This window comes from Rissa tridactyla, chromosome 1 (genome assembly GCF_028500815.1).
Source record: "Rissa tridactyla isolate bRisTri1 chromosome 1, bRisTri1.patW.cur.20221130, whole genome shotgun sequence".
Taxonomy (NCBI): Eukaryota; Metazoa; Chordata; class Aves; order Charadriiformes; family Laridae; genus Rissa; species Rissa tridactyla.
The window spans coordinates 6,808,264-6,821,752 of NC_071466.1; the positions used below are offsets into that span (position 1 = coordinate 6,808,264).

A 13,489-nucleotide genomic window follows, 5' to 3' on the forward strand; every position below is an offset into this window, starting at 1 on the left:
AATTGTTTCTGTACCCACAGGAAGCAAAGAAAAAGAGACATGGGGGATGTTTTGCTCTGTTATCTCTGGTCTTAGCTTTACTGAAGAGTTAAAGCGTGTGTTTAAGAGATGTGTCACTCTAGCTGGGTTAACTGAGTTTGAGCAGCACTACAAAATAACCATCTGCAACATTCCATGTGGTTCGAATGTCCCTTGGAAATAGTCACCTCCGGGGTTGTCTTTATGAATGACAATTAAAGGGGACTAAAAAGCAGGTGTGCTCTGAAACTGGGTACATTGACCCTCGTTAAGCTTTGTGTAGGCTCTGGAAATGAAGTGAAATCAAAATATTTCCTTCAGAGAGAGCCCTCAGAAAAGCTTTAAATAGAGTTTTAAAAAATGCCAGTAGAAATTCCTACAGATTAGCTTTTCTGCCAGTCTGAAATGGGGTTAGTTAATTACCAGAAAATTGAGCAGGCGCTTGTCCAACCTTGTGGGCACAGAGGGGATTAGTGGGAAGGCTCAGGAAGACCATGGGCTTTCTGTGGGAGATGGCTTTGCAAGGAGTCAGCAGGGCCAGACTGCAGCCAGGCAGTGACTCTCTTGCCTTGCTGCTAGACACTACCAGAGCAGCCCGGAGGATATATATAAAGAGCTGAATATATATATATATATATATAAAAAAATATATATATATATGTAACTGAAGTGGGAGAGATGAAGCCACCAGGTTGCTGGAAGCTGCTGCCTGCTGAGACCTTCCACCTACCCAGGAAAGTTCATACCTAACTCATGCTCTATATTAATTAATTATTTACTTTATTTATGTATTTATTTATTTTCTCTAACTCCTCGCTATGGATGAAGTGATGATAGAAAATGGGCATATAAGAAATTATTGCATGTGCTGCTGGTAAGTTAAAAAAGCGTGTTGCGACAGGAGAGCTCTTATGCAGTAGAAGTCGGGTGTCGGGGAGCCCAGATGCTGTCAGAGAAGTGATTTATGGCTGCATGGACATGCAGCTCAGAGCCTGGGGTTTTTCCTTTCCCTGCTCCTGTATGATCTTCTGTGTAACATCTGGCATGTCATGCAGAGACCTTGCCTTAAAAATCCTGGCCTAAATCCTCAGTGATAGAAGTCTACTGCTATAATAACACAGGTAACATATCTTTCCAGTCTTGTTTCATCCCACACTAAAAAGAACATAAAGCTTTAGGTCTAGTACATGCATTTCCTATGCAGGCTAGGTTAGACAGCTAAATTTTGTGAGTCCTCAGTTTCTAAACCTTCAAATTATGGTAACAATGCTGTTCCACCACCAAATATTGTCTAGATGCTTGGGTAGCTTGGTAACAGGGGACAAGGGTATATGTTGTGATAGGCAAGGTGAGAGCTGGAGGAAGATCATAGAATGGTTTGGGTTGGAAGGGACCTTAAAGATCATCTAGTTCCAACCCCCTGCCCTGGGCAGGGACACCTCCCACTAGACTAGATTGGTCCAACCTGGCCTTGAACACCTCCAGGGATGGGGCAGCCACAGCTTCTCTGGGCAACCTGGGGCGGGGGCTCACCACCCTCTCAGCAAAGAATGTCTTCCTAATATCTCATCTAAATCTCCCACTTTCAGTTTAAAACCATTCCCCCTCATCCTACGTCTCCCCTCCTGATCCAGAGTCCCTCCCCAGCTTTCCTGGAGCCCCTTGAGGGACTGGCAGGGGCTCGAAGGTCTCCCTGGAACCTTCTCTTCTCCAGGCTGAACCCCCCCAACTCTCTCAGCCTGTCCTCACAGCAGAGGGGCTCCAGCCCTCTGATCATATAACACCAGTACTGTATGGCCTATGCTGCAGTTCAGTGTTCAAGTTAAAGTCTCTCCAGCAAATGTTTGAAAGCTCAGATGTTTAGATAAGGTTGTAAATCTGGCTATTTTCTTCAAGCTGACAAAGATGCCAGAGGCTAGGAGAGACCTATTGGGACAGAAGATGTTCTGGGATTATTTCCTCCGTGGGGTTTGTAAAACCTTGGTGTTAAGGAAACGCAACTCAGTGTCATGTTCAAGCTTTATTTTAAGAATAAATGTCATTTATCAGATCTGGCAGGATCTGATGAACGCTCCAGTGAGGTTATGCGGTTGCGGGAAAGTTTGCAGCATAGCATAGGGTAAGTCATCATGCAAAACGTCAGCCAGCCATTCATGAGTCCGTTGACGCATTTGGAAGTCTTGTTACCATTCACCGAGAACAGAGTTGGCCAAAACCCATCATTCTTTGTCTGCCAGAAGATTTAGTGTGATTTTTCTTTTTCTTCTCTTTTTTTTTTTTTGGCCGCACTTTGATGAAGCGATTTAATTTTTTAAATATCCAAGGAACTGCAAGCTTCCTGAACTCTACAAGTGCTGGGTGGGTTTGCTGTTGCCCTCAGGTTTTCTGTTAAGGCCATCAATGAAATTGTTGTTGCCCCTGAGCTGCTGTAGCTGGTTTCCAGGCTTCTCAGTGTGGGTCAGGCTTGCAAAATATACATCAAACACTCATCCACTTTCAGCTTCCCTGCCTATGAGACAGACTTGCTTGATATCTTTATTCCCAGATAAAACACCTGGAAATTTCTAAGGTCTCCAGACATAGATCCAGACATGTCTGAAGTTTTTTTGAATTTGACGTATTTCAAGAAAAACATTCTAGACACATTGGGCAAGGGCTTTTTCAGTTAACACCATGAGACACTCCATCTCCTTCAGTATCTGGCTTTAACTTGCTTATTGAAAGTCCAGCCTCACTAAGCCCCATGTAAAGCAAATGATGAACAGTAGCCACTTCTTAGGCTGAATCACAGCTGGATTCTAAGAGGTTTGGAAATGTCCCCTGGAAGAGGAGTGTTTCTCTGCGTATTGCTATGTAACGAGCTTCTGGAGACGAGGCTGTCAAATTAAACACTCAGGTTTTGATGCCTGAATAAATACACGTACAAATACTTCATCCGGTGTTATGAGACTGTTTCCTGCCAGCTCTAATATTGACTATCCAAACTACCGGCAACGTCATATATTCCACTAATGCCAGGGACAGAGGCTTCAGATCTCACAGCCTACAAAATCAGCTTCCAAGAAAATCAAATAAATCTAGCCATGTGGGGAAAAAAGTGGACCCACTTGAACCTGCCTCCACAGGACTCTTCGGGGCTGACACATAGCCGCTCTGATACAAACCAGATAATCTGAAGAAGAAAGGGCTTCCATGTGCTGGACTGCAACTTGAAAACAGGATAATATGGCACAGCAGGACACTCCCTCCCCCCCAAAAAACCAGCTCCACCAAAACCATGGGACATCAAACCCTTCCCGTGCTGCATGGCCAAGAAACTGATGTCAGATTGGGTTGATATCCAGCTTACTCAAAGTCATGGAAAGGACAAAATCGAGAGGAATTTGTAAAGAATTAAAGGATGGAGGTTAACTAATGCCAGGCGGGGAGGCTGGAGCGATAATAAATCTTGTCAGTCTGATTTTACATAATTTTTGTGATCAAGTTACAAGTCTGGCATGTAAAGGCAAGTGGTGACATTGTCTTCTTAAACCCCTACAAGTCATCATCCTACTGAAAGGCGATACTGAGAGAGAAAATCAGTGCTACATGGTCAGTGTGTCCATGTCACAAAGAAATAAAAAAATATTAATTGATATTTTGAAATAAAATAGTAGATGAGGAGCCTCCTTTAGCAGTGTTTTCATGTGGAGCCTCTGGGAATCTCATTTTTTCCAGTGCTGTTCAATAACCGTATCACATTATCTAGAAGAAACAGAAAAATCATTATTCATAAAAAACTTGCGGATTGGTCTGGACCTCTCATTAAATGGACATATTTGAAAAGTGTCCACTGAACTAAAACCAGAGAGGTTTGTGTACGTCTGGGAGCAAAGAATTCATACCACAATTCCAAGGCAGATTTTGCATTAAAGGAAAGCAGAGATGGGCTCTAAAACAGTGATGCTGCAATTGTGTTCACCTGAGGTATGGAATTAAAGTGAAGAAAAATCGAATAGGTGATAAAAGATGCCATCACCTCAAATTCAGCTTTAAGGAGTGAGGCTTACTAATGGATGCTGTTTTTAATTTAGCAAAGAGAAGGAAAATTAAAAATGAATGCCAAGAGAGCATTGCAAGGATGAAATCCTGAAAGCAGGCTCTACGGCAAAAGCCTTAAGGAGCTGTTTATTTATTTTGCTCGGAGGATGACTAGGATGTGAGCTAATTATGGTGTGCAAATGCCTACAGGGAGGTGGTATTTATTGTGCTTCCTGTTTTTTTTGTTTCATGGGCAAAGGCGGAGTGAAAGCCAGTTGCAGGAAGCTGAAGCCAGACATGCTAGACGTTAAGTGGGTATTTTTAATGTTGAAGGTAATTAACAGTTGGAATAATAGACGTGGGAACCTGGTACATCCTCCAAGGCTGGAGCTTTTAATTAAGGCTCAGAGGACATGAAGAAAGGCTAACGCGAGCGTCGCCATGCTGCTCTCCCTCGATTTTCTCTGTTATCAGTGGAGATACGAGACTTTTCTGCGGAGAGAGTCAGAACAGGAGCCAAGCCTTTTCCCTGTCTCTCTCTGCTGGCTGCAGAGGGGTTTCCAGAGAAATCAGCTTTATTCAGCGGTACCCTCTGGTATAATTCATTACAAAACGTATTTTATTTCCAGGACGCTTGAAGAGCTGTGAGCAGCAGCAGCTCCTGAGAGGCTGTTTGGCCAGGCTGATGTGGGAGGTCAGAGTGAGAGATTAGAGCACCCTCTTCTGCTCTAAAAATTTAAAGCAAAGCGACACAGCTGTGGCTTAACCTTCCCGTGGGAAATGTTATGGCTGTATGAATGCGCGTATCTCTCACTCACTTCGGTGAGTACGGAAGAGTGTTGGGAATTGATCTGATGGTGCCAAATAACACAGGATTACAAAAAAATCTTTGCTCTGTGATGTGGTTGCTGCAGTAATGATGGGTTTAAGATGTGAGAAAAAAGCAAGGTTTGGAGGCATATGCAAGGTTTTAAACTTTAATGCTAATTACAGCTAGAGAATTCATAGAATCATAGAACGATTGGTGTTCGCCCCGTCCAACCTGGCTTTGAACCCCTCCAGGGATGGGACAGCCACAGCTTCTCTGGGCAACCTGGGCCAGGGGCTCACCGCCCTCACAGCCAAGAATTTCTGCCTGAGATCTCATCTCAATCTACCCTCTTTCAGTTTAAAACTCTTCCCCCTTGTTTTGTCTCTCCCCTCCCTGATCCAGAGTCCCTCCCCAGCTTTCCTGGAGCCCCTTGAGGGACTGGAAGGGGCTCCAAGGTCTCCGCGGAGCCTTCTCTTCTGCAGGCTGAACCCCCCCAACTCTCTCAGCCCGTCCTCCCAGCAGAGGGGCTCCAGCCCTCCCAGCATCTCCGGGGCCTCCTCTGGCCCCGCTCCAACAGCTCCGTGTCTCTCCTGTGCTGAGGCCCCAGAGCTGGAGGCAGCACTGCAGGGGGGTCTCCCCCGAGTGGAGCAGAGGGGCAGAATCCCCCCCCTCGCCCTGCTGCCCACGCTGCTGGGGATGCAGCCCAGGCTTGGAGGGGGGTTTCTGGGCTGCCAGCGCACATTGACAGCTCATGTTGAGCTGCTCATCCACCAACACCCCCAAGTCCTTCTCCTCAGGGCTGCTCTCCATCCATTCTCCACCCAGCCTGGATTTGTGCTTGGGATTGCTGTGACCCAGGTGCAGGACCTTGCACTTGGTCCTTTTGAACGTCATGATGTTCGCACAGGCCCACCTCTCAAGTCTGTCCACGTCCCTCTCTATGGCATCCCTTCCCTCCAGCATGTCGACTGCTCCACACAGCTTGGTGTCATCAGCAAACTTGCTGAGGGTGAACTTGATCCCACTGTCCATGTTACCAACAAAGATGTTAAACAGCACCAGCTCCAGCACTGAGCCCTGAGGAACGCCACTCGTCACTGATCACCACTTGGACATTGAGCCATTGACCACAAGTCTTTGAGTGAGGCCACCCAACCAGTTCCTTATCCACTGAGTGGTCCATCAGTCAAACTCGTGTCTCTCCCATTTAGAGACAAGGATGTTGTGCGGGACAGTGTCCAATGCTTTGCACAAGTCCAGGTAGATGATGTCAGTTGCTCTTCCCTTATCCACAAACGCGCTAACCCTGTTGTAGAAGGCCACCAAATTTGTCACTTTAATTTTTTACCTTAATGATACTTTTTTTTTTTTTTGCCTTGGCTGCTTGATTTACCTTGCTTGTTTATTAGTGAGGCAAATCAGGCAGTGCCAGGACCTGAGCTTGATTTGCAAATGCAGGAGCATTATTCCCAGTCCTGGGTGCCCTGAGCATGGGACAGTCGTAGCAGAGCTACTTTGGATAACCAGGTTTTCCTATGGAGGGTGGATTCCTGCCACTGCTATGACTTGATTGCAGGAGGGTCTTTTCTTCCACTGGCAAAGAAGAAGCAGAAGAAAAGGGAGAAAGTAATAAAGGTTTCAACCCACTTGGCTATGGACAAATATGAATTGTTAAGGGTCAGAGTAATTCTGCTAATAAATAGACCTCCAAGGCGATTATTTTTTAATCTTTCATTGTTGGATGCCTGACCCACATTTTGTTCAACACAGGAGATTTTAATGATAAAAACATCCCCTAGAAGAGAGTGACTGGAATTTTGCAGCTGCTTCAGAAGACTTTGAGACGGCTGACCCTCAGTGGAATTGAGCCGTGCAGCACCCTTGTCGATACCAAAAGAAATGAGATAGCAGTGAGCATATGATATATGGATAGAGATGTAGGTATATTTGTATATAGAGAAATCAAACTTTTAAGCTCAGTTGAAAAAATCAGAGTCCTATCTGCAAAAGCTTTATTTAGTTTTCTGCTTTGACTAAAACTTAGTGTCAAATCCTAATGCACTAGCAGCATACAAAGCAAAGTTCTGAGTTTAGGCTTGATGTTAGCGTGTCTTTTAGGCACTTTCCAAATGTGAAGCTATTTGGTAATTTCTGATAACTATCTTGAGCTATACCAGTCTTCAATGAAGTATGTATCCAGGAACCTTCCTGGACCTGAGCTATGCAAGGAAATCAATGAGTAGAAGGAAATTAATGAAACGAATGGCGAGAGCTGCTCTCCCTGCTGCATCTGAAACACTTTGTGGCTTCCCTCGATCATTAGTCATGAAGAACTGCTTCTGAACACACACCGATCAGATGTGTATAATTTATATGATGTATTTGAAGTTAATACTGCTAAAAGGTTGAATTACAAATGGTTCCCTCTAGACCGCAAGCACTGGTCCTGTGACCTCAGCTAAATTATGGCAAGGGGCTTCCTAGCTAGGACAGGCGTGGAGACATTTGAGGTCTTTCCAGGATGACAGTTCTATTGCCAGGTCCACTGGGGAAGGAAGATGTCTAGTAGTGTGGGGAGGGTTATTGTAGGGCTCAGCTGTAGGGAGATATCGAGAGGACCCAGGGAAATAACCAAGATGACTTTGATGTAAGTGAAAAAAGCTCAGTGCGTGTCATGATGGGTACAAGGAAGAAACAGGGAAAAGTGGAATGTAACACATCAGCAGGATGGTAAAGCCCGAAATCAAATATTCTGCTTACCCCAAACCTAAAATAGCTCTTGTCTCTGCTGCTTATGGGGCAGAAGAGGAGCTATCCCCACTGAGGCGCAGGGAGACTTAAGGAGCTGTTCTGCAGGGACAGATCCCAGGAGCTAAATCCCACTAATCCAAGGGCAGAGCTTTAAGATGCCATCCCTACAATTACTGAGTTAGATATGAGTACACCTGTGCACTGAGGCAGTTCAGAGTGAAGCAGCCTTGGAGCTCTGCAAGACCTTCATCGAGGAACTAAGGGCTTGTGAGGATGTACCCTAAGTCGTGAAACCTTGGAGGAGAAGGATGGCCTTCACCAAAAGGGACATAGGAAGCTTTTGATACAACGTGGAGCACACCGTCCTAGAGCACACACCAAGTTGGAGTGGCCCATGCAAGCAAGGAGTTGAAGGAGGTGGGCACCCAAGTGCACTTGTGGGGGAGGCTGACCATGCATCTCCTATCCTTGAGGCGAGACCCACATCTGAGGATAGACACTGCCACCGGTGAGAAGCTGCTCCACTGGTGGTTGGGTCCTTCTGGAGGTCTCTCTCCATCAGGCTAGAGGACCTGTGGCTGCGTTTACAGCACACGCTGCATTGCGGGTGCTCTGTGTTGCATGCCGCCGTGGCTGAGGATCCAGGATAAAAATACTTCTCCGGTAATGAAGAGGTAAGCTGGTGTCAGGGGGCTGCTATTTTTAGAGCTCAAACCTGCCTGGATCAGCAAATTTTCTAAGCCACGGGGTGACACTGCAGATGGTGGGGAGACTGTTGTGGGTTTGCAATTTCTGTACCTGGCTGTGAAAGGTGAGGTTGTTATTCCCAAAAAAACCCCATGGCTCTTGGTCTTTAGCCAGGAATATTTTAAGCCAAGAGTGAACACAAAGCTTTTGCCCTGACAGTTATTTAACAGTTCTTTATCTAAATTCAAATCATAATCCTCCTTTTCCCTCCTTTTGTGATTACCTGTTTATCCACCTTTCATTTTGCCAGATTTAAGAGTCTCTGTCATGAGTTGTCCTTGAAAAACCTTTTCAGAAAGTTTTTAAATCATATGTCCATACACATGATCTCTAACTATATGTATATATATATAGAGGTCTATATATGTGTGTGTATATTTATGTTTGTGGGGGCTCTGATTCATATTCAAAACTCACCAAGGATTTTGGATTGGCAAAAATTGTTGGCTTATTGCGTTTCACCTTTTTATTTTCTTATACATGTGTTTGTCTGTGTGGTTTGGGAATTATCCTTCTGAAGAACCCAAAACACAGTGTGTCCATAGATTGTGTTTACTGCTGCAAACAAAGCAGACTCACTTTTCGCTACCTGGTTTCAGAATATATTGCAAAGCATTTTGAGATGTTTATATAAGTGTCCATTTAAGGGCTATGGTACGTCTAACTGACACGAGTTGGACATTCGTCTGTGTGGTGTGGTGCCTTGTGTGGTGCATGTCCACGTGTCTGTGCAGGGTTTGGACACCTCATAGACTTGCACCTTGAGAACTGTTGTGTAATTTGGGCTGACTCAGCTGTGTCTACACGCACTGAACAAATACGTATACAGGAAGGCAAGTGTAATCTACTTTTCTTCCAGCAGCTGGTAATGGACTGCCTGGCTTCCTGAAGAACTCGGCGCAGACCCACCCACCTGTAGAACAATGTCATTTCTCCTACTGTGTCCTAAGAGCTTGTTGAGCGTGCTGTTGAGGCACATTAGATTATATCAGTTCAACACTGGAAATTCACCCAAGACGTTTTTCCAGGCTCTCTGGTGTCTGCTGTTGGGAATAATCCTACTTTCCTCTCCAGCACTTTGTTCTGTTTTTAAAATTGGACTGCTCGGCCCCTGGCACTGTGACCCCTTCTTTTCCAAAGCCTTTCCCCACGTGGCTGCCAGGTTAGCAGTGGAACGAATAAGCAAAGATCCTTCCTTAGATCTTGGCCATAGGCTGGATTATGTGGTCCTGCAAGAAGAATGTGAGACATCAAGAGCTTTGGTTAGATTCATTGACTTTGGAAAGCTTTCCTCGGCTTTCGTAGGCCCTTTGAACCCTGGCTTCTGTGAGGTGGCTACACTTTTAGGGGAAAACTGGAATAAAGCCATCTTCTCATGGATGTGCATCAATTATAAACTGGATTCCACCATCCACCACCCTATATTCGTAAGGACCCTGCCCTCTCCAACCCGAGTTTTGTTTACAATAATGAAATATTTTAACTGGGCTCATGTTGGCATCATTGCTTCCAATGAGGATATTTGGATGGACACAGCCAACAAGTTAGCGAGTGCTCTCAGGAACCAGGGGCTTCCTGTAGGCATTGTTACATCTGTGCGTAAAGGAGAAAAAGGCATTGAAGACACCTGGAATGAGATTAAAGCAGTTGCCGGCATTAGAAGTAAGTGCTTTGAGTCTCGTTCTTTTTTTTTAATTTTCTCCAGGGTAGAACTGCATTGTTATTCAATGGGCATAGTTTAGAGAATGATATTTTGAAGTCATTTAAGTCAAGCAGAATTTTATCTCTGACCCTAATGGAGCCAGGGCTTCACGTAAAAGAATGCTGGACATCTTGTATGTGAATGGAGATAGGGCAAAATTGTCTTCTACAACATGAAAGATTGGGTACAGGTTGTCTGAAAAAATGATATTTAGTATACGGATGTCTGTGCTTGACACTGTCAAGTGTAAAGTGGGGTTTTTATACAAGGTTTTAAATTTATGGTGGTTTGGATTATTGATTATCAAAAATCTCATGCTTCGATGTTGTGTCCTTGCTATGTGTGGTTCAGTGAAGGCATCAGAAATGAAAAACAGTGTTATATACCACATACTAAAGGAGTGCAAGGGCCTTTGTTGATGCACAGCACATAATAAAGAATGATCTTCTTTCTTTTGAGAAAATGTGGGGGAATAGTTATGTTTTTCTGGTTCAGAGTCTTGTTAGGAAGTCTGTGATGAAGCTCTGATCCTGGGTGTACACCTCTGCACGCAGCACTGTGAATCCAGATGAGGATGCATTTTACCTAAGACTTCCACTTTTCTGCGAAAGACTAATGATGGTAGCAAGGTGCTATCTAACTTGGAGTTTTATCAATGCTCAAATCTATGCTTGAGACCAAATCCACCTTGAGTGGGTTAATCTCATCACCATCATAGCTCTCCATGTGAGTTAGAGATGATGGGCTCCTTTCATAATCAATGGAGAGAACCAGCTCCTCTTCAAACATGATTAGAATCATAGAATCATAGAATTGCCTAGGTTGCAAGGGACCTGTAAGACCATCAAGTCCATCCATCAACGTAACACTGCCAAAAACACCACTAAACCATGTCCCTCAGCACCATGTCAACACATCCTTTAAATACCTCCAGGGATGGTGCCTCCACCACTTCCCTGGGCAGTCTGTTCCAATGTTTGATAACCCTTTTGGTGAAGAAATTTTTCCTAATATCCACCCTAAAACCCCCCTCGTGCAACCTGAGGCCATTTCCTCTTGTCCTATTGCTTGTTCCTTGGGAGAAGAGACCAACCCCCACCTCTACCCCCTCCTTTCAGGGAGTTGTAGAGAGCGAGAAGGTCTCCCTTCAGCCTTCTTTTCTCCAGGCTGAACAGTCCCAGTTCCCTTAGTGGCTCCTCATAAGGTCATCTGACAAGCTTATGCTCTCTACTATAGTATGGGATGAATCACTGCCTAGTACCTGTCTCTTTTCTGTAATTCAGAGACCTGAAAATGCTCTTGTTCTCTTCAGCTTCTACTTTGCTAAGGATATTTATTCTCTTAAGGAACAGACCATATATCCTGCTCCCTCCTGGTTTATTAGCAGGCAGGTCTCCTTTGCACCTTTCCTTCCCATCATTGCCCTACTTTGCTCCTCTCACTGACTGAGTTTTGAAGCGCGGTATCGGATGAAAGATCAGGAGTGATTCCTTTCATGAAGGGCCAGTGAGCACTGTGGAAAGCCTGCAAAACAGATACACCTGTATTTCAGATCTCCTCACAAGGCATGGGGACGTTGACCCCATGGCGTTTTGCAGGCAAAGAAACAGCATGGACCAGATGTTGAAACACAACACGGTGCCCAACCTAAAATCCATATATATGGTGACAGGTGGGGCTTAGGCACTGCTAATGCCTGTGTGGTGTCTGTCAGCTCAGGGCACACAAAGGGAAAGCTCACATCTCTCAGCCCATGGCGGCACAGGACCATGAATTCCTATCATGATAGGAATGAGGTCTGTGCCTCACTTTTGTCAAAATTTCTCTCCATTCCTCCTTCTGTATGGCTCCAGGAATGGGTAATGCTCACAGCCTCTTTAACTAGGTGTTGCAGACCTCCAGAGGTTGAACAAAATGATCGTAGCTCCCAGCTTCCTCAGAACATCACACTGGTGGGGGACCATCAGGGTCTGACCTGACACAGCAGTTCAGACAGCCCTTTTATTAGTGGGAGGGACCTATTTTGTGTTGAAAACCCCACATGGATTAACAACGCTACAATCCTTGTGTTTCAGTTATACTCCTGTGCATGCATTCTGTGCTCATTGGAGGAGAGGAACAGGCCAACTTACTCACAAAAGCTCTGGAAATGGGACTAGCAGATGGAAGATACGTCTTCGTTCCATACGACACTTTGCTATACAGTCTTCCTTACCAAAACAACTCATTCAACGTCTTTGATAATAACAGCAAGCTCCAGGAAGCATATGATGCTGTGCTGACAATCACACTGGCGTCTGGAGAAAGGACTTTCTATGATGCATTCAGAGAAGCTAAAGAAAGTGGTGAAATTACCAGGGATTTGGAAGCCAGCCAGGTAAATATTCTTTCTCTTGGGCTTTTCTGAGACCTGGTAGTGGGAGACATGAGACAAACAATAGCTATAGAGAAAGTACAGGCAAAAGACAACCCAGAATGCGTGCTTTTATTTTGAGAAATATATGGTGATAGTTGAATGTGGTTTGCATTGGTTTGGAAAGGATGTTTGTCCTGAATATATGGCAATCTAACTCAGTTCAACTGTAGGACAATCCTGGAAATTCAGAGAATCATAGAATCATAGAATCATAGAATCATAGAATCATAGGGTTGGAAGGGACCTCTGGAGATCATCTAGTCCAACTCCCCTGCCAGAGCAGGGTCACCTAGAGCAGGTTACACAGGAACACGTCCAGGTGGGTTTTGAATGTCTCCAGAGACGGAGACTCCCCCACCTCTCTGGGCAGCCTGTTCCAGTGCTCTGCCACCCTCACAGGAAAGAAGTTCCTCCTCATGTTTAGGTGGAACTTCCTATGTTCAAGTTTGTGCCCATTGCCTCTTGTCCTGTCCCCGGGCACCACTGAAAAGAGCCTGGCCCCATCCTCCTGACACCCACCCTTTAAGTATTTATAAGTGTTGATAAGGTCACCCCTCAGACGTTTTTTTTCCAGACTGAAGAGACCCAAATCCCTCAGCCTTTCCTCATAAGAGAGGTGTTCCAGTCCCCTAATCATCTTTGTAGCTCTCTGCTGCACCCTTTCCAGCAGTTCCCTGTCCCTCTTGAACTGGGGAGCCCAGAACTGGACACAGTACTCCAGGTGCGGCCTCACCAAGGCAGAGTAGAGGGGGAGGATGACCTCCCTCCACCTGCTGGCCACACTCTTCTTGATGCACCCCAGGATGCCATTGGCCTTCTTGGCCACAAGGGCACATTGCTGACTCATGGTCATCCTGTTGTCCACCAGGACTCCCAGGTCTCTTTCCACAGAGCTGCTCTCCAGCAGGTCAGCACCCAACCTGTACTGGTGCATGGGGTTGTTCCTCCCCAGGTGCCGCACCCTACACTTGCCCTTGTTGAACTTCATAAGGTTTCTCTCTGCCCAGATCTCCAACCTGTCCAG

The 13,489-nt window shown here is 45.4% G+C and overlaps 1 protein-coding gene across 1 annotated transcript in view; it reads left to right on the forward strand.

Annotated features, from left to right (window-relative positions):
• Nucleotides 1-9,270: 9,270 nt before the first annotated feature.
• Nucleotides 9,271-13,489, forward strand: part of GUCY2F (guanylate cyclase 2F, retinal) — a 45,190-nt gene continuing 40,971 nt past the window's right edge. Inside the window, exons 1-2 of the mRNA XM_054188293.1 lie at nt 9,271-10,009; nt 12,125-12,426. Coding sequence (XP_054044268.1) covers nt 9,271-10,009; nt 12,125-12,426 — 1,041 coding nt within the window. The remainder of the gene's footprint in view (nt 10,010-12,124; nt 12,427-13,489) is intronic.